The sequence below is a fragment of the Penicilliopsis zonata genome (assembly GCF_001890105.1).
Source record: "Penicilliopsis zonata CBS 506.65 unplaced genomic scaffold ASPZOscaffold_15, whole genome shotgun sequence".
Lineage (NCBI taxonomy): Eukaryota > Fungi > Ascomycota > Eurotiomycetes > Eurotiales > Aspergillaceae > Penicilliopsis > Penicilliopsis zonata.
The window spans coordinates 490,553-516,635 of NW_019208924.1; the positions used below are offsets into that span (position 1 = coordinate 490,553).

The 26,083-nt window shown below is 49.2% G+C and overlaps 12 protein-coding genes across 12 annotated transcripts; 7 read left to right on the forward strand and 5 right to left on the reverse strand.

Annotated features, from left to right (window-relative positions):
- Positions 1-30: 30 nt before the first annotated feature.
- Positions 31-1,018, forward strand: ASPZODRAFT_834490 (hypothetical protein). The gene is made up of 5 exons (XM_022730254.1): positions 31-179; positions 359-437; positions 521-581; positions 644-675; positions 774-1,018. Exons 1-5 carry the CDS (start codon positions 148-150, stop codon positions 801-803), a joined length of 234 nt encoding a protein of 77 aa, XP_022578629.1. The 5' UTR covers positions 31-147; the 3' UTR covers positions 804-1,018.
- Positions 675-1,162, forward strand: ASPZODRAFT_834529 (hypothetical protein). Its single transcript, XM_022730255.1, has 2 exons — position 675; positions 774-1,162. The coding sequence occupies exon 2, from the start codon at positions 891-893 to the stop codon at positions 1,086-1,088; it is 198 nt and encodes a 65-aa protein (XP_022578630.1). The 5' UTR covers position 675; positions 774-890; the 3' UTR covers positions 1,089-1,162.
- Positions 1,163-1,694: 532 nt separating this feature from the next.
- Positions 1,695-4,063, forward strand: ASPZODRAFT_72610 (hypothetical protein; the record flags this gene model as incomplete). Its single annotated transcript, XM_022729849.1, has 6 exons — positions 1,695-1,765; positions 1,826-1,973; positions 2,053-2,120; positions 2,167-2,585; positions 2,638-3,527; positions 3,614-4,063. The coding sequence occupies 6 exons, from the start codon at positions 1,695-1,697 to the stop codon at positions 4,061-4,063; spliced, it is 2,046 nt and encodes a 681-aa protein (XP_022578631.1).
- A 1,311-nt stretch (positions 4,064-5,374) lies between these two features.
- On the forward strand, positions 5,375-6,799 carry ASPZODRAFT_145235 (hypothetical protein; the record flags this gene model as incomplete). The annotated part of the gene is made up of 3 exons (XM_022725084.1): positions 5,375-5,668; positions 5,728-6,348; positions 6,425-6,799. The coding sequence occupies 3 exons, from the start codon at positions 5,375-5,377 to the stop codon at positions 6,797-6,799; spliced, it is 1,290 nt and encodes a 429-aa protein (XP_022578632.1).
- Positions 6,800-7,831: 1,032 nt separating this feature from the next.
- On the reverse strand, positions 7,832-8,653 carry ASPZODRAFT_154084 (hypothetical protein; the record flags this gene model as incomplete). Its single annotated transcript, XM_022726054.1, has 2 exons — positions 7,832-8,560; positions 8,621-8,653. The coding sequence occupies 2 exons, from the start codon at positions 8,651-8,653 to the stop codon at positions 7,832-7,834; spliced, it is 762 nt and encodes a 253-aa protein (XP_022578633.1).
- A 340-nt stretch (positions 8,654-8,993) lies between these two features.
- Positions 8,994-10,061, forward strand: ASPZODRAFT_72562 (hypothetical protein; the record flags this gene model as incomplete). The annotated part of the gene is made up of 4 exons (XM_022729846.1): positions 8,994-9,039; positions 9,095-9,149; positions 9,216-9,556; positions 9,640-10,061. The coding sequence occupies 4 exons, from the start codon at positions 8,994-8,996 to the stop codon at positions 10,059-10,061; spliced, it is 864 nt and encodes a 287-aa protein (XP_022578634.1).
- Positions 10,062-10,151: 90 nt separating this feature from the next.
- ASPZODRAFT_27915 (hypothetical protein) lies at positions 10,152-11,340 on the reverse strand. The gene is made up of 3 exons (XM_022728103.1): positions 11,034-11,340; positions 10,334-10,969; positions 10,152-10,270 (listed from the first exon to the last, which is right to left on the reverse strand). Exons 1-3 carry the CDS (start codon positions 11,223-11,225, stop codon positions 10,223-10,225), a joined length of 876 nt encoding a protein of 291 aa, XP_022578635.1. The 5' UTR covers positions 11,226-11,340; the 3' UTR covers positions 10,152-10,222.
- A 90-nt stretch (positions 11,341-11,430) lies between these two features.
- ASPZODRAFT_834990 (hypothetical protein) lies at positions 11,431-13,524 on the reverse strand. Its single transcript, XM_022730256.1, has 3 exons — positions 12,939-13,524; positions 12,700-12,884; positions 11,431-12,636 (listed from the first exon to the last, which is right to left on the reverse strand). The coding sequence occupies exons 1-3, from the start codon at positions 13,351-13,353 to the stop codon at positions 11,632-11,634; spliced, it is 1,605 nt and encodes a 534-aa protein (XP_022578636.1). The 5' UTR covers positions 13,354-13,524; the 3' UTR covers positions 11,431-11,631.
- Positions 13,525-14,863: 1,339 nt separating this feature from the next.
- On the forward strand, positions 14,864-16,801 carry ASPZODRAFT_145239 (hypothetical protein; the record flags this gene model as incomplete). Its single annotated transcript, XM_022725085.1, has 1 exon — positions 14,864-16,801. One exon carries the CDS (start codon positions 14,864-14,866, stop codon positions 16,799-16,801), a length of 1,938 nt encoding a protein of 645 aa, XP_022578637.1.
- A 4,098-nt stretch (positions 16,802-20,899) lies between these two features.
- ASPZODRAFT_135602 (hypothetical protein) lies at positions 20,900-22,670 on the forward strand. Its single transcript, XM_022723844.1, has 2 exons — positions 20,900-21,474; positions 21,716-22,670. The coding sequence occupies exons 1-2, from the start codon at positions 20,996-20,998 to the stop codon at positions 22,641-22,643; spliced, it is 1,407 nt and encodes a 468-aa protein (XP_022578638.1). The 5' UTR covers positions 20,900-20,995; the 3' UTR covers positions 22,644-22,670.
- On the reverse strand, positions 22,625-24,565 carry ASPZODRAFT_168937 (hypothetical protein). Its single transcript, XM_022726879.1, has 2 exons — positions 24,049-24,565; positions 22,625-23,957 (listed from the first exon to the last, which is right to left on the reverse strand). Exons 1-2 carry the CDS (start codon positions 24,473-24,475, stop codon positions 22,984-22,986), a joined length of 1,401 nt encoding a protein of 466 aa, XP_022578639.1. The 5' UTR covers positions 24,476-24,565; the 3' UTR covers positions 22,625-22,983.
- Positions 24,566-24,753: 188 nt separating this feature from the next.
- On the reverse strand, positions 24,754-25,794 carry ASPZODRAFT_135605 (hypothetical protein). Its single transcript, XM_022723845.1, has 2 exons — positions 25,461-25,794; positions 24,754-25,366 (listed from the first exon to the last, which is right to left on the reverse strand). The coding sequence occupies exons 1-2, from the start codon at positions 25,707-25,709 to the stop codon at positions 25,040-25,042; spliced, it is 576 nt and encodes a 191-aa protein (XP_022578640.1). The 5' UTR covers positions 25,710-25,794; the 3' UTR covers positions 24,754-25,039.
- Positions 25,795-26,083: the final 289 nt, after the last annotated feature.

Consider the following 26,083-nt stretch of genomic DNA (forward strand, 5'->3'; position numbering starts at 1 on the left):
ATATCACGTGACTCTTAGTAAGGGCGTGACCTGATGGGTGGAACGAAAGTCAGGCAATACTCGACGACATTGTGAGCTCTCTCCTCCTGCAATTGACTGCTACCGCCGGCTCGAACGTCTTTCCCGCCGTATCCATACTCCAGAAAAATGGTGTCCCGCACTCTTCCTCGCATGGCCGGGTACGTTGTTTCGCTTGTACTCTTCACACACAACGCCAGCCTCGCAGATTCGGGTGGCAGCAGACGAGGGTTGAGCGGTTGATCAACTCAAATCTCACCCGGCTGCCGGATCCGCAATTGGGTGATTTGATTCAAGATTCCTCAATAGCTGTGCTGACTGAAGCTTGGTTGTCTTTTAGATTCGTGTTCCGCGAAAACCGTGTCCCCTACTACCAGCGTCTCTTCCAGAAGCACGACGGCAAGCGCCAATGGTACCAGGTCAGTACAATTACAGGCAACGCATCGATATTTCTGGGCGGAAACGAGTTTTTCTAACGTGACATGCGTGGTCAATGGTTCAGACTGAGCGCAGCAACTACATCATGTACCCCTACCTGCTCTCCGTCTACGGTCTGGGCATTGGTAAGATCGGCCCCTCCATCACGACATCAACATCTCTCGCGGATAACTAATGGCTTCCTCAGCTTCTACCTACGCCATGATCCGTATGGTCTTTGTGAGTTTATCTTCTTTTCTTTTTCTAACCTCCCCTCGGGTCTTTGGCTTCTCCCGGCCTCTTTGTTAGTTATGACTAGAGACTAACATTTAAAATAGGGCAAGAAGACCTTCTTCGGAAAGGAGTAGGCTGGCCGTCGATAGGCAGCTTTGTGATTCTCTATCAGATAAAACAGCGCTCGTTGGCCTCGGTTGGTGGTGTGTTTATCGAGTTGGATGCAGGGACCCCCGTATGAATCAACGCTGTATATACGGTCAAGCAGGGCGCTAGAAATTGTATCGTTTATTCAATTGATCTTTGAGATTCCTCAATTACTTGATGGGTACCTATTTCTTCTATTCATCCGACTATCTCACCGCCGAAGGATTTCCAACAGTGAAATCGATAGGCCGCTTATGCCTGAGGTTTTCTAGATCCAGGCGATATTTCTTAGCCTATCATATCCCCCTGCAATATTCGATGCTCTGATAGACCAGCTGTAACCATACTGAGACAAAATTCTTTCATTCCACAATAGCTCGAATGTGCAGGTCAAGACCTATCTTACAACCAGCCACATGTTTATAGTAGGAAGGAAACCAGAAAGACTACGAAAAGCACGTTCTTTTTGGAGATCTTTGAAACAGATTCAGGTCCATACCTACTACCTACTACCCCCTCGTAGGTGTTGATTCTTGCTTCAACAATGTGTACGACCAGACACGATTAGTCAGCCAAGGATTAAGGTGCCTTCTTATTGCGGAGACAACCATTCAGCGTGATAAGATCGAGGGTCTCTCGCGTATAGCAACAATGAGCTTCTAGTCAGCTCTAGCCATGGAATCCGAGTAAATGGAAGCTTGCGATAGATTCTTTTTCATCGGTTGGGAGTAGGAATTCATTTTTCTACCGAGCTATAGGTAAGTTACCGCTCTGGCATGGTATCCTCGGACGCACCGCGTATATCTCAATGAGAGGCCATCTATTCTACCAATGATCATATCTTTTTCATTGGTACTTGTTTTTGATATGTCTCTAGAATGAACGAAAGGGGTCCAGCATCTGCTGAGCGGCCAGCTAAGAGGGTCCGCCAAGCGTGCGAGCCTTGCAGGTTAGCCTGTGTTGATTTGACTGTTGGCTATTGGAGTATTATACTCACACTGTTTGGCAGACGGAAGAAAGCAAAATGTCCAGGAGAACAGCCGGTCTGCTCTCTCTGTGCTCGGCTACGACAGACATGTATGTATGCAGGCGAGAGGCGCAGATCACCTGTGAGCGGTGCTCCTATCCCAGATATTCCTGCTACTCTTGTTTCAGAAGTTCGGTTATCACAGCTTTTGGTAAGTATTGGCGCAATCTTGGGTCTTACGTTCTGCTAACCGAGTCTTTTTTGTGAAGGAGGACCGTCTAGATGGCCTGGAGGCAAAATTGGGGTGCGTCCTTGACGCATTAGAGTATGTTGCCTTGTCCCGGAGAAACAACTTTGGATTGCTGTTGATACTAGATGACTAGACCACGCCCCCCAGTCAACATGCCGCAATGTACTTTTAATTCAATCCCACCAGTTACCACGACGGCTTCAATGACTTTAGCGGTGCAGGATTGTCCGGTTGTTCTTCCCACATGGGAAAAGGTCCTTGCCATAGCTGAGTTATATCTCATATATTGTGACTGTCAACCACTCCCACTGTTCCATCGGGACAGCTTCATTGCAGGTCTTGGTGGGCGGGAACCTGAAATCATCTACGCCATACTTGCACTAGCTATACGGTTCTCAGAGGACACGTATCGTGACACGGAGGATCTTGTGAAGCAGATTAATGGCTACGCTGAGGTCGCACGGAGCCTTGTTATGAAGAGAGTCTCACAGGGTCCCGTTGAGCTCTCGACCCTTCAGTGTCTCTGCCTCCTCAGCTTAGTAGATTTCACTAGTAAGTGCTCCAAAGAACAACCTGGGATATCGATACTAATTTATTACTGTAGATGGGAATACGCATCGTTCCAATATCCATAGCAACCTTGCTATGAATCTAGCTCAATGCTCTAACTTAGCCTCGGACATTCGTGGTGCGTCTCCAGCCATCCGCGAGGAGCGACGACGGTGTTTCTGGAGCATCTGTCTTCTCAATCGTCTGCACGGTGGGGATTTTACCGTCATGGATTTTTCCGAAGGAGAATTGCCTCCTTATCCTCAAAGTGCTACTAAGCCACCATTCATTTCATCACCACAAACAACAAGAAACGATGACAGATCAGCCCATATGTCCGACCAGGGGATCGTTGCGTACGTTACTATGCTCTCCCAGGTATATTCACGAGCAGCCAGATATGTTAGGCTTCATGGAAAGCCAAGTAGTATCCCGCCGTGGTCTGCCGAATCAGAATACTCAAAGGTGATCGCTCTGCAAATGGAACTCGAAACCCGCGTGCCTTACACCCATCGTTTCAAGGTGGCGAATATCGGTGATAGAAGCTTGGAAGAACTCCAAGAGCACCGCGAATACTGGGGCCCTTGGTTTTTGAACCAGTTTTTATACCATACTATTTTGTGTCTGCTAAACCATCCGTTATTGCTGTCCCTGAGTCTTCGGAATTTCCGAAGTACTATCCCAGAGATATTCCTCCAGCATATTTCAGACCTCATATCCTCCCACACAACCTGGATTATTCATTTCATCAACTTCTTCCAAGAGAAGTCATTTGTGGTATCCGATCCGTTTTTGGGGTACAGTGCAGCGGTTGTAGCTACTATCGAGCTACAGCTCAGCTTCACCGAAAACGCCGCCATTAGAAAAGAGAAGAGGAATCGATTCTCTACATGTGTTAGTTTTGTACGAGATCTTGGTAGGAAGTGGCCTCACATGGCACGTTTGGTGAGAATTGGTCCCCCCCCCCTTTCCATCTTCCCCCTTTCACTTCATGGTCATTCCTCTCAGCTAACAATGGTGGCCTTATTCAGGCAGATCGACTTGAGAGACTTGAGGGTGCCGTTTCAGCATCGTATCAGGCAGATGGTCAACACAACCAGAGCCTCCTGATTGATCTCTCCCGCTTCTGGGAGATCCTCGAATATTCTTCAAACAGCGACGCAGACTCTGCTCGGCGACTTTTCGGCGATTCACTTTACTCGAAACCGCCAACCGTGGATAATGAAGTATCACAGACTTCTCCGCTCCCGGAGCCATATCGGCTAGATGAACAACAGCCCCGATCACGGACACCCTCCAGGGACTATGATGGTATCACTACTATGTTCCCAGCTGGAGCAGACTACGGGATCAGTGCAGTCTCCCCGCAGCCACTGGATCTCTCCAACGATGAGTTTTCTATCCTTGCTACCAACTTTTTCTCTCAGGGACAGGATTTTCTGCGTGTTGGAGAAGGTAGAGATGACATGGGAAATTTCTGAAGTCAACCATGAATAGCGTTGCCAATAGTCTATTCGTACCATCCAGTGGATCATGGCTCAGATAAGAGTTGACACGGGCGAGCTCTACCCATCCCTAATCACTTACAGTTCTGCGAAGCAAAAACGCCCAAGAACTTATTTTACAATGGGGTAGGCACTATTATTGGATTCACGCTTACCATAGACGATCCTGCTTTAATCTACGACACCATGTTTCTCATGAGCAGAGAGGCCCACTATGGCTCTATGTATTCTTCAGGATACTTTTCCATGGCCCCAAGCTGCGAACCTAGAGAGTTTCCACAGAAATATATGCATGGTTCTGCACAGACCTGAAACTATATCTCTCAGCTGGCGATGAAGAGAGCTGGGGAGTTTCTTACTCATAAAGCTTTGCTGGACATTTGCAGTCAATATTTATCTTAAGAAAGAGATAATACAGTCCTTATGAATATTAATCAAAGAACCCTCAGAGTCTAGAAGTGCTGCATACTCCTTGTCGCTGCATTGTCTCGGAATATTGTCTTGGATAGCCTAGAGCCGTTGGTTGTTTCGGTGATCAACATTTTGCAATAATCTGACTAGCCAAGGACTGCTTACATCAGAATAGAGGACCTTTCAGACACAAGGAGCCCATTCATATCATTGAATGATTACTCTATCTATGAAATTCTCGGTTTTTTCCTTTGGTTGGAACTCTGGTCCACGATATCGCGACCCGGATGTCTTCCGCTTCCGCCTCAGCAGAGAGTCCGCTCTCGGCAAAGAAGTGGAGGATAAACAGGCCACGACATTTGGATAAAGAAATTTCCACCTGACAAAATCTCCCAATTGGATTATTTGTTGTCCGAACGAAAAGACGCTGCTCCTGTCCCAGTTTTAATGGTTCAGCGGATACCTGGTCTCCCCCCTGGTGGCTTCTGGTGGTTTCTGGAGCCAGGCCAATGAACCACGGACGAGCCAATTGATATACCGGGGAGGATGACAGAATGTTTTCATATCTACTATTATCCGTCTATATGATGGGCCGGCTCACTTCCGTGTTGGTTCCGTATGGAATCAAACGACCAACACTTGGCCACTATAGTCTTCCCGGCCACAATTGAGTATTTTATGTGTCCTTCTCTGATGATATATATTCAAACACGTTGATAATACCAGAGGAGATCTTGGAGGTATCTTCAAGACCACAGTTTGGGGTGTACCTCTCTCTTGTTTTGATAATATATCTCAAAAAGAGGTTTGTGTGCAAATTATCAAGTCAACTGAAGCCTATAATAACACCCTGACTTAGGAACTTAATGTACAAAAATGCTGCAGACTTCCGAATTCATCTTGGATGGATATGCAGTCTCCCTCCGCACAGGTTTCCTACCGGAGACACTTCCGCTCGTGAAGTTACCAGACCGTCTGTATGAACCGTGGGAGGATATTGCTTCTGCCTTACCCACTCTCATACAGAATGGAAATATCAGGCAGTCTATCGAGGCTCTTCCTGTTATGTCGACTGCAAATCTTCAGAGCGAGTCAGAATGGCAAAGAGCGTATCTGATGCTTGCCTTCTTCACACACGCATATATATGGGGAGGTGAAAAGCCTAAGGAGGTAAATATAATGGCATCTCTCCGTACATTACTCATAGGGGAAGTGCTCATCTCTTCAAGATCCTCCCGCCTGCTATTTCATCCCCGTTTCTTGAAATTTCACGTCATCTCGAGCTTCCTCCTTGCGCTACATATGCCGCCTTGGTCCTATGGAATTATACCGCTCAGTCTTCGGAACCTGATCTCACTAATGCAGACAAGCTTTCTCTTCTCTGCTCTTTTACGGGGACCAAGGACGAAGAATGGTTCTACATGATATCTGCGGCTTTGGAGGCCAGAGGTGCAAAGCTCGTGCCAGTGATGCTCAGCGCGATAGATGCTGTCAAGACCAATGACTCTCAACGCTTGGCTAGTCTGTTACAAGATTTTGCTCAAGGCATTCATGACCTCTGTCTGATTCTGGAACGCATGTCTGAGAAGTGCGCTCCACCGGTCTTTTTTCACCAGCTTCGACCTTTCCTGGCCGGCAGCAAGAACATGGCTGCTGCTGGATTACCTCGGGGCGTTTTCTATGACCGCGGAGATGGGCAAGGCGAGTGGCATCAGTACAGCGGTGGCAGCAATGCACAGAGCTCTTTAATTCAGGCTCTAGATCTCTTCTTGGGGATAGACCATTCCGCCACCGGGGAACTGCAGGCCAACAAAACCTCTCAACCATCTGTTAAGCACCCATATCTCCAGGTAAGTTATTTCTTTCCATCATTTTTATTGTGGGTATCTCATCCTGTGAGAATTCAGGTTAATTCTGTCATCATAGGAAATGCGCAACTACATGCCAGGGCCGCACAGGCGTTTCTTGGAGCTGATGGCCCGAATCTCGAATGTTCGGGCATACTCCCTAAGCCACAAAGCCGGCTCAGCTGTGAGAGATGCGTACAATGAGGCTGCTTTGATGTTGGGTGTCTTCCGAGACAAACACATACAGATCGTGTCGCGTTACATCATCATGGCTGCGCGTACCAGACCACCAATCGCCGAATCGAGGCAGGTCAATCTTGCCACAGCTACCTCCCAAATGGAGGACCTGAGAGAATCCAACGCGAGCGGGTTCTACGGCACTGGTGGGACTGTCTTGATTCCTTTCCTGAAGCAGACACGAGATGCAACAAAGGCAGCAGCCTGCTATACATAAGAACTCCGGAAGAATGGCGATTTGTCAATACCCATTTCTTTCGCTTCATGCATATATATTTATGATCCCTTGATACGATATATTTCTGTATATATTATGGTACTCATAAATAATTTAGATGCTTTTGATAGATATATTTGTTAGACCGATTTACTTGTGCAGCTTCTAAATTTGATGTCTTGTATCATTTCATAACTGATCTACTTAGACACTTATATAGACATACTTCATAAAAGGGCAATATCTGACTAATAAAGCATTACTACTGACTATCGACAATCTTAAATGACTAACCGTCAAGTTCCTTAAAAGATAGGGCTGCCATCACAGACACGGAAGCGGAAGCGGAAGCGGAAACGAGCCTTGCCCTGACTTTGCTAATAAACTAGTAACTAGGTAACTATAAACACCTTCTTAGTTTGGTAGTTATTATGAATAGAGACTGATTAGCTACTTAGACAACTACCTAGTAACTAGCTACTACTTATCTATAGTGGATGGATTGCAGTCTAAACCATACTGGCAAAGGATTATACTACTCCGTACGGAGATGGTAACACATAAAAAATTGGTTAAGTGGTTCTAGTAGAGAGGGTATCTCTGATTTTTCTAAACTGTTGCGTTTCTTATCACGCAGTATGGTCAAAATGGAGTGCCCATGAATTGAGCCCATTAAACAGGCATCTGGCTTCTTCATTTCCGATAGCAAATGCTCGAACAGCACGAAGGCTCATATCGAGTCGACCATTATACTCGATTTGTACAGCCCGCCCCATTCTAGAGACTGGCCAGAAACTGTTTGTCGAGGACATTGACTCCCCTTAATCCTCAATAATGACCCAAAGGCGTGAGGTTATTTGGAGTTTCGGAGCCAGGGGATTGACAGAAACTCTCAACAAAGCAGTGCCTTTCGTTACTCCCTTGTGGTCTTATATGCAGACTAAACTGCCAGGGCAGAACGAGTGTGTTGTCGTATTTATCGAACATGTTGGTGATGTGTTCGATGTGTAGTAGTTGTGGCTTTGTCAAGTCTTATTTCTTCTTGTTCATGGCCGGAAGTCCTTCGCTTTCTCTCAGTTGTGCCAATTTCTTCTCTCGATCGATGAGCCGTTCCTTTTCTTCCTTGATCATCTGCTCCACGGTTTTGTTTGCTTCCGCTAACCGGTCGAGTTCTTTGTTCTCCGTGGTTCTGCTGTAAGGATTCTTCGGGCTCTCGTTATAGGGAATCTCGGCGGTCCGTGTGCCCTGCTGCTGCTGGAGCGCTTGTTTGGCGTTCTTGGACCCTTTCCCTTTCTGTGGCTGCGCTGGTGTCGAACCGCCGGTGAGGATCTCGTAGAATTGCTCGACGGGTTCGTTGAACATGATCTCCTCGTAGTTCTGACTGATGACCGCCTCCCGCCGCTCTTTCTTCCCCTCCGCGTCAGCTCCATACGGGTGCAGCTTCAGGCTATGCCACAGGGTCTGAGGCTTCTCTGTCGACTCTGGTACGAAGTAGAGCTTGATTTGAATCTCGAATTCACCCCAGCCCGTCTCCACCACTTCGAAAGGCGACGATTCGATCGAGCGAACATTTTGTGCATAAGTCTCATGCAATTTGAATTGGACCTTTTTCAGCCAGTATGATATATCTTCGTCATCCACGCCCTTAACAAACACGCGCCATTGATGTGTATGGTCCTCAGGGACTCCCTCGGGTCTGTTATCGGGGTCAAACGGCCGCGCCTCGCTGCCAAAGACAAACGGCCTAAAAACAGAAACACCCTGGACGAGAACCTGTCAGCTTCATCAAACAGAAGACCTTGGAGAAGACCAGCAACTAACCCTCACGCGCTTCGTACCCGTTGCAGCTGGCATGTTGCAGAGACCTTGACCAGGTCCACCTATACTTGAGGAAATCGGAATGCACTCAGTGGATAGAGATGACTGGGAGAAAGCAGTTCTTCGACGTTGTCGAATAGTAGAAGACCGCCTGGAATCGCGACCGCTCGGCGAGTCCCTTCCGCGCGCACGTGACCACCTGCGGCGATCCACCCCTGCTCAATAATATGACGACAGTCTCGGGCCCGGAAATCAAGCTTCAGAGATCAGCAGAGCTTAGGCTTGTATCCTTTCAACATCTCACGGTTTAATCAGTGCTATTCGTCGACAGAAAAAAAATCTTATAGGCCACTTGCTTGCCTAAGCTGTGCAGACAATGGCTACGAAGAAGCTCGTGGTCGCTGGCGGCAGCGGCTTCTTGGGTATGTTCGATGCCACTGGTGGGCTGGTATAGCGCTCGCTCATTTCTTTTACCAGGTTCACATATTTGCAAATCGGCAGCCGCGAGAGGATGGAGTGTCACTTCGCTCAGGTGAGAAGGTCATGCCAGAGCATGGAAAAGCCGTGTGTTAGTTAACTGACCCGTTGATGGGATTAGTCGCTCGGGAGAACCACGGTGGGATACGCTGACAAGCTCGCCGGATCGACCGAGTTGGGCGAGCTCGGTCGAATGGGTTAAAGCTGATATTCTGAAACCGGAGACGTATAAGCCGGCACTCAAAGATGCTACCGCCGTCGTACATAGCATGGGAATCCTGTTGGAAGCCGATTACAAGGGTGTTGTGCAGGGTCGAGAGCCGATCATCAGTGGCCTACAAAGAGCGTTCAGTACGTCGAAACTAGGGAGCCAAAACCCGTTACAAAGGGGAGAAGGGGAGGCGTTGAAGCCAAGAGAGGCAGATGGCCAATTGACGTATGAGCTCATGAATAGAGATTCTGGTTCGTGCCTAGTACTATAATCTTTTTTTCCCTTCGAAATCGCTTATGGCATGTTGCTAACTCATACTCGCCGTGGAAAACAGCCATCGCGCTTGCACAAGAATCAACCAATGAACATGTTCCGACGTTCGTCTTTATCTCCGCCGCAGCAGGGGCGCCGGTGCTGCCAGCCAGGTACATCACGACCAAGAGGGAAGCGGAAACAACCATAAAATCCAATCTCCCTGACTTGCGAAGCATCTTCATCCGGCCTGGTTTTATGTTTGATTCGAACAGGAAGCTTACGCTGCCAATCGCGCTCGGAGGCCTCATTGGGTACGAGTTCAACACCCTCTTGGGAAGCAGACTCCAGTTCCTGGGTGCCATGGTCGAGAAGCCATTGCGAGTAGACGTCGTGGGGGAGGCCGTTGTTGAGGCAATAGAGGACGAGTCAACACGAGGTGCGGTCGGGACAAAACAAATAGAGTTGCTGGCCACCAAAGCATGGCGGAAAAGTATGCTTTGAACGATCTGTGCTTGGAAAAGGGATCCTCTCCGCAAACACGACGACCCTGACGCAGGAAGGCGTGCTGGAAACACTGAATTCGAGTGCCACCTGTTGGCACATTTGTGAAAATGTAACAGAAAGTTTAGGTATTGTACAATAGGTCGTTCTCCATTCCCATTTCAGATCATGGTGCCGCGTTCAAAGCTGTCACGAATCTCCGTTGTATACTAAGCAATATATCAGTAATCCGTTGTCCGTGAGACTGAAGATGTCAGCAGCTCTATACTCACCTTGTTATAGAACCGAGCAAGCTTCTGGTTGAATTGCTTGTTTTTCTCGTTGATATAAGTGACATCGGCGTCCTCCTCGCCGCGCCGGTCCTTCCGCTTCTTCAGTCGGACCTCCTCTGCCTTCCTCAGATCCGCGACCAGCCTATCGACGGCAGCCCGGTCAGGCTTATTGTCAGTAAACCCGATAGTATCGGCAGTAGAATAGAAAGTGCCGCTCTTGTCCACGGCGATCATCTCTCCATCGTTTGTCTCGACAATCTCCAGATCCCCGTTAGCTGCCGCCTTCTCGATCGCGGCCATCTTGTCCTTCTCGTAGGCTTCGAGATTCGGCTGTATTTCACGCATTTGGCGCTTGTACACCTTCCGCGCGTCCTGCGTGTAATCCTGGAAGGCCACGTCGTCCCGATGGCGCTGTTTCTTCTCCATGCGTCTATCCCACTTCTCTGATTCTTCGACTGTCCAGTCCCAAGCACGCTTGCGCTCGAAATCCTCCCCGGCGGCCTCCGTGTCAGCTTTGAGCAGATTGTGAGATGCAAACGCGTGTTTCCTGGACAACGAGGACATCAAGGATGGGTCCGTAGCGAGACGCTGGCTTTCTGCCGCTGTTTCTTTCAGATTACGCTCTGCTGCCGTTTTCTGTTTTTTTTTTTCCCATTCGTCAGCCTTGATGCATCCATCTTCAAATCGGCCTCGCACTTACCGCCCGTGCTTGCAGAGCTTTGAACCTTTCCAGCCGTTGTCGAGCGCTAGCAACAGCATCATTCTCCCCGGTCTCTGCTGCCGTTTCACCATCCGCCGCGGACTCTAGAGCATTAGCAGAGTGGCGGTTGGTATGTTCCTTGTCGGCGGCCGCGACCGCGGCGTCTTCCCGGGTCGTATCCTTCGGAGACATGATCCCTGGGTGCGAGTAAATTAAATGAAAGAGTGAATTTTGTAAAACAATGTGAGCGATCAAAACTGGAAGAGTATTCTGTTCTTAGATATGAGGTTTCCTGTTGGTAATTTACTAGAGCGAGGTTGGTCTGCCACCGTCTTGGCGGTAACCAACTCGTTAATTGGGAAATCGGAAGTACGAAAATCACGTGCGTCATAACATCCTCTTAGGCTCTCCAGCTTTGAAACTGCTGCAGACTGACGGACGACGCCTGAAACGAAATATAATATAGAATGCAAATGTACTTGGAAGAGAGATTAGTGTTTCCCTGTGGAGCTGGCTCTATAAGGTGTAAAGTAAGTAGTAGTACTCCATCACAAGAAGAATACTATACAAGCCTATCGATCGCCTAATATTCATCCCTCTAACTTGATCTCCTCAAGAGCTGCCATGGACCTTTACGGAACATTATTTCTTTCTCCTTGGTGGCCATCATCTTCTCCAGTCGAGCAAGGCCTTCCGGACATTCAAACAGGCCGCTGTTCTCACCATCGAATCGCATGATCTTCTTGCCAGTTGCATACGTCTCCCAGGGTTGCTCGCCATAGGTAAAGTCTATCAGCATCTTTGAATGATGATCGGCGGTGGCCCTACACTCCCTAGGAGCGCTAGACTCCGCGAGGGCAGGAAATCGGGGCGAGTAGAGACTGTCAATGGCATGGAAGGCGTAGCCCTTGAAGACCGATTTCTCGTACACATCGGCCTGATCAAAACGATACACACACACCGGGATCTTAGTGTATTGTCCAATTTTAAGGGGTGCGATGCCGAACATGGAGTCAGAGGCAAGAGCAAAGAGCCCTTTTCGCGCTGTCTCGTCCGAGTCTTTGTCAATGCCATAGGTCTCGATGACTTCTTCCAAGAAGGTTTGGTCTGGGATGATTGCTGCCACCCTCTCCCTGATCTCCTGTGCTGTCCATTTGTGGATATTTCTTGATATACCAAAGAGGGAGAATTCATCCCGCGTGAAACCCACAATCACTGATTCAACCCATTCAGGAAATTGTTCAACATATTCCAGAGGCAGCTTGGGGTTCAAGCCAACCAACCATTCAGGATCCCAGGCAGTGGTCGGGAAACCATCTCTGAGGCTGTCGAGTTGCTCAAAGGTCATATCTCTAAGGGCGGCTAATTTTTCAGTTGCAGGAGCATCGACTGGTACGCCCGCGCTCGCCACCAGTTTATCGAATGTCGCCTGGTTCGTCTCGAGATCTGCAAAGACAGATGAAGGACAGGACATGATAATCCCGCGTTTGCAGACAGGCAAATCGGATCTAAGATGGGCCAAGACAGACCATGCACCTGCAGATTCTCCGGAAATTGTCACGTTGTCCGGGTCGCCTCCGAAATGGCTGATATTCTGCTGAATCTGCAACAGACAGTTAATTCAACTATTGCCAACCGATAACAAGAATATCCTAAGCCCACTCACCCATTGCAAGGCAAGTCGCTGGTCCAGCAACCCCACATTTCGAAAGGGCTTTTCACCAGCATTTACAGCCTCGTCCACCAGTTCCTGTGACGTGAGCCACCCTAAGTAACCTAGCCGATAGTTGATACCAACGTAAATCATTGGCTTGCCAGACTTGATCGCATGGCTGGTGAGGAAGTTGCCATCTAAACACAGACATCAATAACCGTGCACGTGTTGTTAACAATCGACCAACGCACCGTACTCAGCTCCTCCATCTCCAAGGGTGAACCCTCCACCATGAATCCACACATATACCGGCAACTTCTGTTGTGTTCCCACAGCTTCTGGGGGACCGTAGACGTTGAGATTTAAACACCCGAATTCAGAGCACGGTATGGTCTCGCTAAGCGTAACTCCCTCATAAAAATGCGCACGTAGAGCCTTGGGCTTGTCTGGAGGCTGGGGAGCTCGTGGTCCAAACTTGGTGCCATCATGTACTCCCTTGAGAGTCTCTGGGCGTAATAATTTTGCCTGACGGAATCGTGCGGGGATTTCAGCGTAAGGGATGCCCAGGAAGTTGGCGACTCCCAACTGGGAAACAAAACCCCGAATGCTGAGAGAGCCGATAGTGACAGCAGTGGGCTCTTTGGAGGATGGTTCGGTATCACCCATTCTGAAGCCGATTAAAGTATCGGAGAGGTTCAAATAGTAAGTCGTAACTTGAAGAGTATGTATGGAGGAGCAACTTTGGACAACGGCCCGCAGTCGTCGCTCATGGGCCTCATCGTTAAATATATTGCCCCTCCGCCCCTTCCAATGGCTACTATCTAGGTAGAAATAATGTTTGCCGAGAATAGAGTCATTATTGGCCAAGATGGCTAATGGAATCCTGGTTCTGCCATCGAGACCAAAAAGACGAGGGGTTAGTATGTTCGATCTGGCCCGAAACGCCAATCTCTCGGACTTCAGGCCGTTGCACCGAGAGCGGCGGGGCCCCAAGTAACAGTCTTTGGCTCAGAAACAATGGCTCAGGATTGGGCCTTTCGCAGAATGTCGCTCTAAGTACCTTTTAGGTACCTCCAGGGCTTGGTAGCTAGCCTTATAATGACCAATAATATCGACCAGCCCCCGCTCGTCCTTTGTCGGAGTTGAGCATGCAAAGTCCGTGATGCACAGCCTCGGGAAAAAATAGCGACCTGGCCTGCAAATAGAGACCTCAGACAAGGTTTTATTGTAGTATTCTAAACCCCAGAAGACGAAGCCACAAGCTTTCCTCTTGCACGCCGTGCCCATGGCCTTCACCTTGGAGGCTATTGCTGCGGAGGATAACGAGGTCAATTGAGCCTTTTTATTGCTTCACTCGGATGATGGACTGGGCCGGGAAATCTCCTCAATTTCTAACACCCTCCCTGGATATCATGGCCCGTAACTATGGCCCCGGAACCCTTGGTTCAAAAATATGGTCACTTCCATGAGAGCGTAGGTACTGTTTCGCCAGCGAGAAGGAGAGAATTATAGCCCATAGACAAATTCATAAGGAGCTTGGTATGAGGGGAAATGTTAGCCAAAGCTACTATATAGCGGCGTTAGATACATGAAGAACCAACTGGAAAGTGAGAGGCTCTAGTATTTTATTTGGCTTTGTCATGTCTTTTGAGTAGTATCCGCGAAGAGATTGCAGAGGTGCTTTCGAGAATAAGTTTAAGTCTCTTCGAAATAAGTTGACTGGAAGGTAAACCAACCATTCTAATGAGCTCCATGACAAGACCAAAGTCATAACCTTGCCCTGGTCATGCAGTTGGTTACGATCCCAAGAGACATGGACAAGAACGAGGCGGTGGTTGTGGTGGTGGTGCAAGAAATCGACATGTGTGCCTGAGAAGAATGGAGGCAGATCGATAGCTTGTATTAGAGGACGTTTGGAACTGATATACATATATTTCACAGCAAATACCCTTGAGTGAGAGGTAAAGAACCTGATGGACGTCGTAGAAACCGATCTGTGGATGGTGTTGATGCCTTTCCCAATTAGGCAAGTCAGTCAGATGACCGTAAAGCGGTACAAAATGGCAGAATCGTTGCACGTTCAACAATGTCCGATGGACAGAACCACTATGGCCATTCACGGCGGAATACCTATCAAAAATCATTGATTTTGTTGAGGACCTGAGCTTCCTGATTCATGTTTTATCGTTATCTCCACTGTGTTGATTTGTTTCAGAGGCGTGTTCCCCTCCCTCAACCGCTCTGGCAGCCGTTTCGCCGCAATGCTTCGGCCAGTACAACACGCAAAGGAGCAGTCCATGGGCCTTCGCCATCTCAGCTGGTTCGATTTGCACTGACTGGGAGCACGCGTCAGTTGCAGAATGAGTCAGAAAAAGATGGTCTTGACCAAAGCCTACAGGAGCTGTTTGTTCACGAGTGGCCTCTAAACAGTCCTCCAACCCCTTTATGGAGCTCATTCAGACATGGGAAATTTGACTCGGAACCCCGTTTTTTGCTGGATAGCCTGAAACGAGATATCCATAGCTTACAGGATCTTCGGTTGTTTGTTGAAAGACATGTCAACACTGTCAATGACTGCGCATCTATTCAAATACGCAGCTGTAACCAACTGCTGGAAATCTTTGACCGTTTAGAACACCACCACTCCTACCAAGAGCTTCTTTTGACTATCAATGGCATCAACGAGAGGTTTGAAAGAATAGAAGCACCGGTATCTTGGAAACTTTATCTCCTGGGGATGCGCTATGCGTGCCGAACTTTCTCAGTCCCTGCTCTTAAACACCATCTCAACGGCTTCCGGAGTGCAAATTCTCAGCCTTTGGATTTGAGATCTAGCACTGCACTGGTCAATACTTTAATAACGACTCTTCAATCTCTTCAGTCGGAGTGTCCTGATCTTGATACTAGGCCTATGCTTAGTCTGATCACCGGCGAAGGGGCCCATTCAAACCTATCCGAGACGGAAACAAAGCTACATGAAATCCTCTCCTGGCCTAATGGCGACAGAGAGGGTATAGAGCTCTACATAACTCTGCTTGCAAGTCTGGGAAGCGAGGCGGCGCTGCATGAAATCTGGGAAGCATTTATCCACAGTCCATTGACACCCGAGAAGTTCCAGCCTGCATACTCTACTGTCCTTTCTTTATTTGCTCGTGGCAGAACTGAGACTGCGCTGCTCTATCTTAAACAGCTGTCAGAATGCGCCAATAACGCCCTGCCCGGCATATCGAATTTTAGGCCTTTGGCCACATTTTTCAGAGATGAGAAGCTGCTTGGGAGCCTTCTTGAGCTTGCGGGGCCCGACGAATTCAACACTATATTAGAGAGCCAGCTCCGGAGTCTGGAACAGAGACTTGGAATTAAATGGGACTCGAAAGTCTCACGCCATATCAGTTTGTCTGATGCAAAGAGTCTTGCAACCGGTCAACCATTGTTCACTATTGAAGGTGACAGCTCTGGATACGAGAGCCAAGAGCGATTATTTACAGAAATTCGGCTTCTCGGCTGCTCCAAATCCAAATCAGAGCTTGGGCAGATTATAGACATGCTAGACGAACACGAGGGCAGCGAGATACCCGTGCGTATACTCAACGATCGTTCTCTCGCATTTGAATTTGCGTGGTTCCCTCGATCCTCGCCTATCGAATTCTCGGATTCTCTCCTTCCAGCCAGATACGATATGTCCAGGCCATGGTCCCCAGTCACTTTAGGATTGATTCGTGCAAGACCTGACGACAGCGGTTCACCCGTCAGTTACGGGAATTCACTACATCTGATACAACTCGGATATCTGAATATGCGTCCGATTCTAGATTCTGTCGACGAGGCCCAATCTAAGACTATGTACTCTTGGAAGGAAACTGGACATCTCGTTGCCTGGGATCGCACTGCTGGAAAATTCCTGGCTGTCTTTGTCGGAAAAGGGCACGGCGTGATTGAACCTGGTCTACAGGTGACACCCCAGCAACCTCCAGCTGGGCTTTATTCATTGGAGGAAGTGGAAGTTGTCGACAACTCAGGTGACTTTTGGTCTGTTTCACCCAAGTCTCCTATCAAAAGTAGCAGTGCGAATTATCATTTCGATCTCGATCCCGCAACCGACCTACTTGCCTAATATGGACTTTGCTACATGGTTTCTCACCGTTCTTAGCACTGCGTCATGGTAGTTGTGATCCCAGGCTGAATGGTGTGACAGAGGGGAGCACAACTTGATGCATTCTTTCACCGCATATCTGCAGACAGTCTTGTTGGGCCGAGAGACACGGCAAGATCTCGTCTTTTGCCTGGATAGCAAGAGCGGTCGAGAACTGGGCGCTTATTGGCTGAAAGTGCAATCCCTTCCATCGGATATAGCCGTCGGTTCTATGACTTGGAGGCTACAATGATGAAGCCTCTGTAGCATCGACCTGGAATTTCTTTATCCCCTAATGCACAATGAGCCACAAATACTGGGGCTATTACGTATCAGCCGTCGTGACCACTTGGAACTTTCTCCTCAGCCCCAGCCACAAGCTCGAGATCATCCCCCACGCACACAACACGCAAACTCTATCTATAGGATGAGCCCGAGATTCCCCTCGCTTCATGAAGCTTGTATGAATTGCCAAGCGACCAGCACCAACGCCACGAGGTCACCCCACCCTCTGGCGCCGTCAGACTGTTGGCGAGCCGGGAGAAATGCTAAGCAGAACGCTAGAACAGGCAAGGTGCTTGAGCCATATTCTACTGGCAATTGAATCAATCACTGCCGTGGGATCTCTTTCTGTTGCCAGGTCGATAAGGCTTGTAGAACCTTGCTATGACAAGTCAATGTTTGACTATCACAAACATGATTTCCCTCGAGACCTAGGGATTCCAATAGTGGATAAAAAGGCAATAACAACCATCGATGGATCACTCTGGGCGCTTCGCCTTGCTGAGTGGTCGAGGGAACCTCTGGAGTCTGTATGTGTGATACCAACTCCATAACCACCGATCTTCATCGCCTTCTTTTTTAAAAAACATAGGAATAATAAATAAAACAAAATATGTTCTTGACAAGGGTCTATCTAAGAAAACCATCGGACCACTTGGGTATAGTTCCATTTCGGGAGAGTTGGTCACGTTGCCGACCCCCCCCCCCCCCCCCACCAGAGAATGGGAAACAGCGAGTCCTTCTCCTTCTCCTTCTCACTCGACCCTTCTTCCTCCATCAGTCTTCGCCACCAAGACATCGTGGTTTATTGCTAAATGCCAACAGCAGCCCATGGAACTTATTTCCGTCCAATCAACTGAGCGATCTAGGCAGCCGGGCGTGAGACTGACCGGTTGCCTTGCTTTTGTGAACGCCCCCCCCTCCCCCGGAGCAGCCTTCCACGATGTCATGGAATTGCTGGAGCTGCCTGCATCTGAACTAACGCATTCAGCTCAGCCACACAGGATTCGGATCGTGGAAATACAATGGTAGTAACACACAAAGTTCAGCCAGGCGGTAAAGGCCTTCGAAGGGATACAAAGAAAGGATATGCAAGCCAACGAATGTGATCGATATCAAGGATCTTGCCCGAGATCTCCCATGAGCTGTGGCTGCAAAGCATCGGCTGTACGACGATCCAAGAACCAATCAACCCGTTTATCGGAACCGAAGATTTAGCGAACCCATCATGACTTGCAGGGTCCCAAGCCACATGCTCTCATCATTGTGGTTTCATTTTTTTAACAATGCAATGCATAATCCATTTAGCCGTTGGGAAGAAGCAAGCCCGGTGTCATGACAAATCATCTAGCCCCCAGTGCTGTTCCCAAAAAAAAAAGGCAACCTCAGCTGCAGTAGTAACATGGCTAGACAAAAGACGATATATTTCGCCACGTCTGATTAATACTTCATGACAAATCCAAGGCAGCATGGTATCCTGGATTAGCGCCTACGTACGAAAAGTACGGCCAGCGGAGTTCGCCATGGATGGGCTAAGCCACTAAGTGTTCTGCGCCTTCTACAGAGTGTTCCATCTCATTATACGAGGAAGGAAGGCTCGTTCACGAATGCATTGATTCACCAAAACACGTGTCGTTGTGGTGTTCGGTGCGGTCGATCAGTCTTGCCCTCCCCGAGTTCATTCTCCCCAGATACTTCGTACCGAATCCGAATGTCCGACTCTTACCGCGTGCTGCACCCCAAAAAGATCAGCTTCAAGGCCGTCCCATAACCTCTAACTCATATTTCAGGAATCACCCATGCCCTCTAAAACCTTAGCAGCCGGTCAGTATGGACCCAGTGAATCGCCAAGAACTTGAGCTTCCGTCGGTTGACTTGTTGACCGACACGGGTTCATACCGATCCCGGCAATTATTATTGTTGTGCCTGCCTGATGGAACTAAAAGTGGAGAGTACTTGCTCAAACCCCAGCCAATGATGAATCTTTCTGAGCTGCAGTTTGCTTGCTCCGTACGGTAGCGCAAGGGATTGATTGTCACGGCTGAGTCGATCACATTGAATGGACCCTATGAAGTGTCGTATAACAGCTCAAGTTGGCGAGTTTGACGCAAACCGGAGGGGTCCCCAGGGGGTACCTCAGTGGAGTGAGTATATTGGCTAGGACAGGGTTGTCATGGCCCTCGGTGTTCTCAGTAATTTACGAACCCTGGCATGTGAGTAATTCAAGACTATCCGTGTGTTGAATACTCGAATTCTGTTGGCTCAAAATGGATTTTTTTCCAACAAAGGCTGCTCCATTATAGGGCATCATTCATTTGGCCATCTGCCAGAAGATGCATTTCTTACAGACTGTCACCTCCATGGACAGGTATACGAAGTACTAATCTCCGCGCACCAATCGAATCTTTCTGATACCTACTACCTACACACGCTCTAATCCTGGAACCATGAAGGCGGTAGTCACAGAGCTTGTGGTGTCTATTCAGGCCTATGCTCAACAACTCGAATGGCTCAAGCAGAGGTCGATATCCAATTAGCGCATAAACCATGCTCTTGCCTAGCATATTGTTCTTTGTGAAGACCAGCTAGGAGGATCATGCATACTGCTGGAAAAATCTCTAATTGGCACAAATTGAGCTGGTTTTGCTGAGGCAACATATCCTAATTGGTAAATCCAAAAGGGCTAAGCAGCGTTTGCCTGTACCCAGGTTAATATGAACCTATCATCATACTAACCAAGTCACCCCCCCCTTTTTTTTTTAAAGAGGAATGGAATAGCCTGCAAAAGATGTCCAGGATATGACAGTGATTATTGTTGCACCCAACTCTCTACGAATCGGGTTCGAATTTCGAATATTGAAATTGAATGAAATGGGGCTTTTCACGGAGAATTAGGCCTCGGGAGGCTTGAAGTATCAGACTGCGGCAACCTGGTACAACAGCAACACGTTTCAGAGCCTTAAGGGTTTTTTGAAGGCTTTACATGGATGCAACAGGGGGTGCATGGTCTTCTCTTGGCCAACGATCATTGATGTTTTGGCTCTTAGTGGATCAAGGGTAACAGCCTGTCAGGAACAGCGCTACTGCATGTCTGATTTGTCGTCACTGCCACACAAATACACACGCACACACGCGCCTTCTGGTCACAAAATTATGGAGTCCCCTCAGCTCAAACCCCCAGATCCTTTATTGCCCTTGCACCGTCGCTCCTTGATCAACGACCACTTATTGGGGGAGAAGGTACGTCCGGTACAAATGTACAGAGGACGTAAGTCTGGCATGACCACCCCAACCTATCTTTTGCCCCGCTCTCCGGCCTTACTCCGTACTACATATAGACTTGCCCGTTGGTTGCTACTAGCGGGCATAGATGGTCTCTCGTGGGCTGGCCTAGCTGTTGATCGCCCTATCGTTGGCTGTCTCCTCTGTACATGAAAGCACTGGGGCCACAAGGCAACGCGGGCAACGTCAGTCAAACTCAATGTATATGCAACCCCACCCCATTTCTTCTCTGTTTGTATTAGAATGATCATCTACAGCTGATAGTGATACTCGGTGACGACTGCTACCTTTTCACCGTATCGGCGCTGAACGGCTAAGGCGCTTTGCTTACCAGTGTAGCATTTTCCAGTCGGCTCTTAACTGGTACCTAATGCTCATCCTGCATTCTTTGCTTTTTCCTCCTCTCCTTCCGAAGCTAAATTGTCGGACTTGCTTGAAAATAGATACGATCTTTGCTTATAACGATTCAAGGTTTGGCTGACCGCTTCTGGTCGCTGTTACGAATGCCGGTCTTGCAGCAAACAAAATCATCAGCGGTTCGTCCAGTGTTCACAGCACAAAAGGTTACCACCGGCCAGGAAAAATAATATCAGGTCGGAGTCGCCTTAATAGATGTCTGAAACGCCCGTGGCACGGCGGGAACCTCCCACATCTCAAAGGATATTATACGTCGAATCGGCAAACAGCCAGCATACTCACCGGCTACAGCCTCGACTGGCAGAAGATGATAGCCCTCCTTGTCAGACACAGGAACTCCCACGGTTTCTCTATCCTGACAACCAGGGATATGACCCTACAATGGTCTCCAAACCAACAAGTTATGGCTTTCTATCCCATAAAAGCCCTCATGACGGTGTGACGGATTCGAGATATGGGATTTCCTCCGGCAGCACTGTTTCTTTGGCATCACAAGCAGCGGTCCAGCGTGCAAACCCGACAGTCAGCCAGCCATATATCGCAAATTCCATGGGCTACCGTGGCTACCCTGCTGCTTTCAATGAAGCCTCAAACTCTTCATTCACCTTTACAGATCCTGGAAGAAGTGGTGACGCGGGGAATTCTGATCGGCGGACGCAGGATGTGGACTCTCAGTATTTTCCCTTTCTTTCATTTCAGTCCAGCGGGATATTTTACTCTTCTCCTCGTTGAGGTCTCCTTTCATTTATCCCCGCCCCATTCCCCCGCCCCGGGGCAATATCCAAGTACCAGTGATTCTTGTTTGGGCTCCCCCTTTTTCAATCCTCTTTTCTTAGGTTTAAAAAAAGGGTGAAATGAGAACTCGATCCGAGTGCATATACAGATTCTAATCCAATCCTCTTTTTGAACAAACAGGAGCGTCAAAAATTTCCCTAGTCCCTCTTATTCTGACCTGAGCAACACGACCTATTCCGGCAGCGTGACGTTGTCGAAACCGCCGCAACCACCTGTCAACCACGGTGTTCCTCAGGGGTTTGATAAGATCCTCCATCACAATGCAGATATATCGCCGGTTCGCCAGACACAGGCCTCTCCATCAAGTCGCTATCATCTTCACGTACGACAGCATCCATCCGGAGCGCGAGCTTGCGGAGCGGGCGACAGGGACCGCCGCTCGGTCGACCCGCCTCCTATTGTTCAAATGCTCCTGACAGACTTCGACCCTTCTCTGCCGGACGACTGGGATATTCTCCAGGATCCCCGCTTCACTGTGGGCTGTCTCTTGTATCCTGTAATGGACCCTTCCTCACCACGGAATGGCGACACCGAGATGGCCAGTTGGGGCAGGTCGCCCGTGGGCAGTGTCGACACTTCTCGGTCGGAGGACAACGATTCCCAGGGCCAATCCAGCCAGCTGCTTTCGGGGAAAGCATTTGTCTCCCCGTTCTTTGTCGACGACGATCCTGATCCCAGCACAGCACCAGCCCACCCGTCCAGCTATGCACAACCACCGCATGCAATGTCTGCCGCCGCAGCCGCAGGACCTTTGTTTGGCAACAACGCCAAACAGCCCGCAACTTTCTTCATCTTTTCCGATCTCTCCGTCCGCACAGCAGGCCTCTACAAGCTCCAGTTCCGGCTCATGAACTGGGGTAATGTAGAAGATACAGGCCAGTCGATGCCCATTCTGGCAGAGACGTGGTCGAACCCCTTCCGTGTGTACCCAGCCAAGGATTTTCCGGGCATGCAGGACTCATCCGTGCTGGCCGAGGGGCTCAAAGAACTTGGGTTCGTGGAGCTGAAAACTAGGGGGAAGGGCAAGGGCAAGGGGAGGAGACGGTGAGGACAAGCCATACTTACATTTCTTGAGTTTCGGCGTTTTTGGTGGCTTCTTTTCCCGCCGCTCCTCCTCCTCCTCCGCCTTTCTTTTTTGAAGTCGCCAAATGGATGGGATTATATATGGTTAGCAAAGCAAGGTCTAGATTAAGGGATTGACGAAGTGATGAGATAGATTTCCTTTTCCATGTTCTGCCTCTTTCCAAGCTACCATTTATTTTATATTTCATCATTTCGTGATTGAGATATATATTCGGTATGAATTTTTATAGAAGGGTATCAAAAGGTAGTCTAGTACGAATACTCTGCGCAATACATAAATACAAGCCCGAAGCTGCACCCCTGCTTTAAACCCACAGGAACTCTTCCGGAATAGCCAGCCGAACATCCAAGTCATACCAGCTCGAACGAAGTTTCTTCATGAGGGAGGACAAACTTTGATCATTTTCGGCAACGGCCAGACACTTCTCTGAATCGATGAGTTGCCGGTCTTCACGGAGGAATAGGGCGAGGATCACGGCCGAGCGGGTACTGCCGAGACGGCAGGCCTGAAAGTGCCAGTCAATGGCGAGTAAGCGGTAGTCTTGCCTGGGGCGTAGGTGACCTAGGAGATACCGTAACCGAGTAAGTAGTGACGGCCGAGGGGATGATGATGATGATGATGATGATAATGATGCATCATCTTGTCCGACGCTATCCTTTTGGCCCGGTATCGGGTACTCCCCCCTGTATATGCGGTAGTAGAAATTGGCGAGTCGGTAGCATGCTTCTCGGTCCCCTCCGCTGGCCGCCTTGAGCATGTAGTCCATGTATCCATCAAGATTCCCTTGGTGTAGCCTGGTGCCGGCGCAGATTCGCAGACTGACGGGGTCCCCGTACTGTTCTGCGGCCATCTCACGGGTCTGCTGGACTGCCTCCTGATCGCCGAGTTTCTCCTTGAACTGTGCGTACAGTTCCCAGGGGGGCTCAATGAGTCCCATCATCGTCATATCGTAAGAGGGACTGGGAAGAGCAGACGAAGGGAAGGTCATCGCCTGGACCTTTTCTAGCAGCGCCACCGCCTCCGCGTACTGCTTGCGCATCCCGAGCACCTTGGCGTGCACCAGGATCGCCTGCGCATAGTTGTGTTCTAGCGCGAGTCGCTCAATCCGGTTGATCAAGGACGTCCGCATGGGCAGCTGCGTCGTGCGAAGATATCGCGCCGCAAGGACGCACGCCGGGAACCCAACGCCAGCTTCAGCGGCAGCATGGAACACCCAGCTGGAAATGTTCGGGTCATGGGCACCAAGGACATGACCGACGGAAACGAAGATATCGGTATCTGTTTTTTTTTTTTTTTTTTAACTCATGTGAGAAAGTCGGTCGTGTCGGTTTTAAAACGACACGGGCATCATAATCATAAGCTTACATACCTTTCGTGATGGCAAAGAGCGACTCTTTAGTCGGTGGATTCGTCTCCATGGCCTGGAGAATCGCACACGCAACCGAGTCGAATTCTTTGTTCCGACTCTCGCTCCAAGAACCTAAACCACTCATCATGGCATGCCGGCGGAGAACGGGGATCATCGAGGGGTCCAATCGACTAGAAAACCGCCCTCTCACATTGCCATTATTCCTTTGAGATGAAGAATCTCCCTTTGTAGGCTGTCTCGATATCACCTCACGGGGGGCTTGACTCTGAGCTCGTTGTGCGGCTGGCGACCGAGGGGGTCTTCGAGTCGTAGCCAGACGAGATGCTGTAGAATGGAACGATCTGCTGCTGCGCGCGGGGGTTGGGTTCAGGGCGGCGGCGAGGTGCAGCCATTCGCGCAATGGCCTGGGTGGTCGTGCAAAAGACATGACAGATGCAGGAGACAAAAAAGAAAGAAAGACCGGACAAGTATTGGTGAGGGGAGAAATGGTGAGGAGTTCAAGAAGAGAGAGAGAGAACTGGACCCCGGCGGAGAAACATTTGTCGGAGCTCTCCCAAATTCCGCATCTGATCCGCTATCTAACTTATAAGCACGAACAGTGTCACGATAGGTTCAACACGAGTAGGTTACAACAATTATAGGCTACTTTTACATCGTATTGTCCAGTCAAGATATAATGTACAGTACATTTGCCGCCTTTCCTCGCACTTTGCGCTTTCTGCACGGAAGTAGATCTAATACAGGAGGGAGAGAGGGAAGGAAAAGGAAAAAAAAGACCCTCAGGAAAGAAGAACTCAAGACAAAGGAGGGGGAGGGCGGGGAAAACAGAACTCCGAGGCGAAGAGGCACGCCATGCGAGTGTTGACAGACAGGACTCAAACAGGGCTTATAACCCAGCCCGAGTATTAAAGAACACAACAACACATTCAGTACAGCAGGACCAGCGTACACTGAATGGTAGACTGCCCTTTTTTTTTTCTTTTCTTTCTTTTTACTCCATGGAGGCCTTGGCGCCGAGCGCCTTGAGCGTCTCGATGATCTTCTCAGCATCCTCCTTGGGCACCGACTCCTTCATGACCTTGGGTACGCTCTCGACGAACTTCTTGCTGTCGACAAGCGACAGGCCAAGCATCGACTTGATCTCCTTGATGATCTTGGGCTTGGCCGTGGCCTCGAACGACTCGAGCTTCAGCGTGAAGAGGGTCTTCTCTTGCGCCGCGGGCGCCGCATCTTCCTCCTCGGCCGCCGCAGGGGCCGCCGGGCCACCAGCGGCCACTGCGAAACCACCAACGGGGAGGTCTGGGATGTTCAGGCGAGACTGCACGATTGAAAGATTAACAATTGAAAAGAAAAAAAAAACAATTACAAAACAATAACAACGACACCTGGGGAATGTTCTAGGTTGGGTTTACCTTCAGACTGGCAACAAGGTCCGCAGTCTCCAACAGAGTCAATTGGCTGATCTGGTCAACGATTTGCGTGATCTTGGGGTTAACCGGCGCTGCCGCCTGGGCTTCAGTAGACTGCCATCTCCTGCTGGACGTACGGCCGGCGAACAGATATGTGGTGGAGGAGGGCGCCAGGCGCAGGGAGGTGGTCGAGGACGACGACGGACGGAGGAGCTGTCGGCAGCAGCGGGCGGCAACGTGCGAGGCGGACATGACGAGTCGTAGGAATTGGATTTTTTTCTCCCTCAAACACGGATATGGAAATAACGGGATAGGAGGCAGGAAAGATGCTGCTTGCTGCTGCTGCTTGCTGCTGTCGTCTTTGCTTTCTTTTGCCTGAAAAGAAACTCTCGCCGGACCGGAAAATCCACCGGGTGTCACGTGGTGTCTAGCTCTGATACGGTATTACCAATACGAAATTGATAGGTATTGATAGGTCAGGTAATTTAATACACCACCATATTACCTTAGTACCTACGTTCTAAGGGGGGGGATTAATTCTACAGTAATGTAGCAATATACAGACAGATTCATATAATATATCTATCACAATTCTTTTTGAAGCTGCCGTAGGAAAAAGGAGCGGT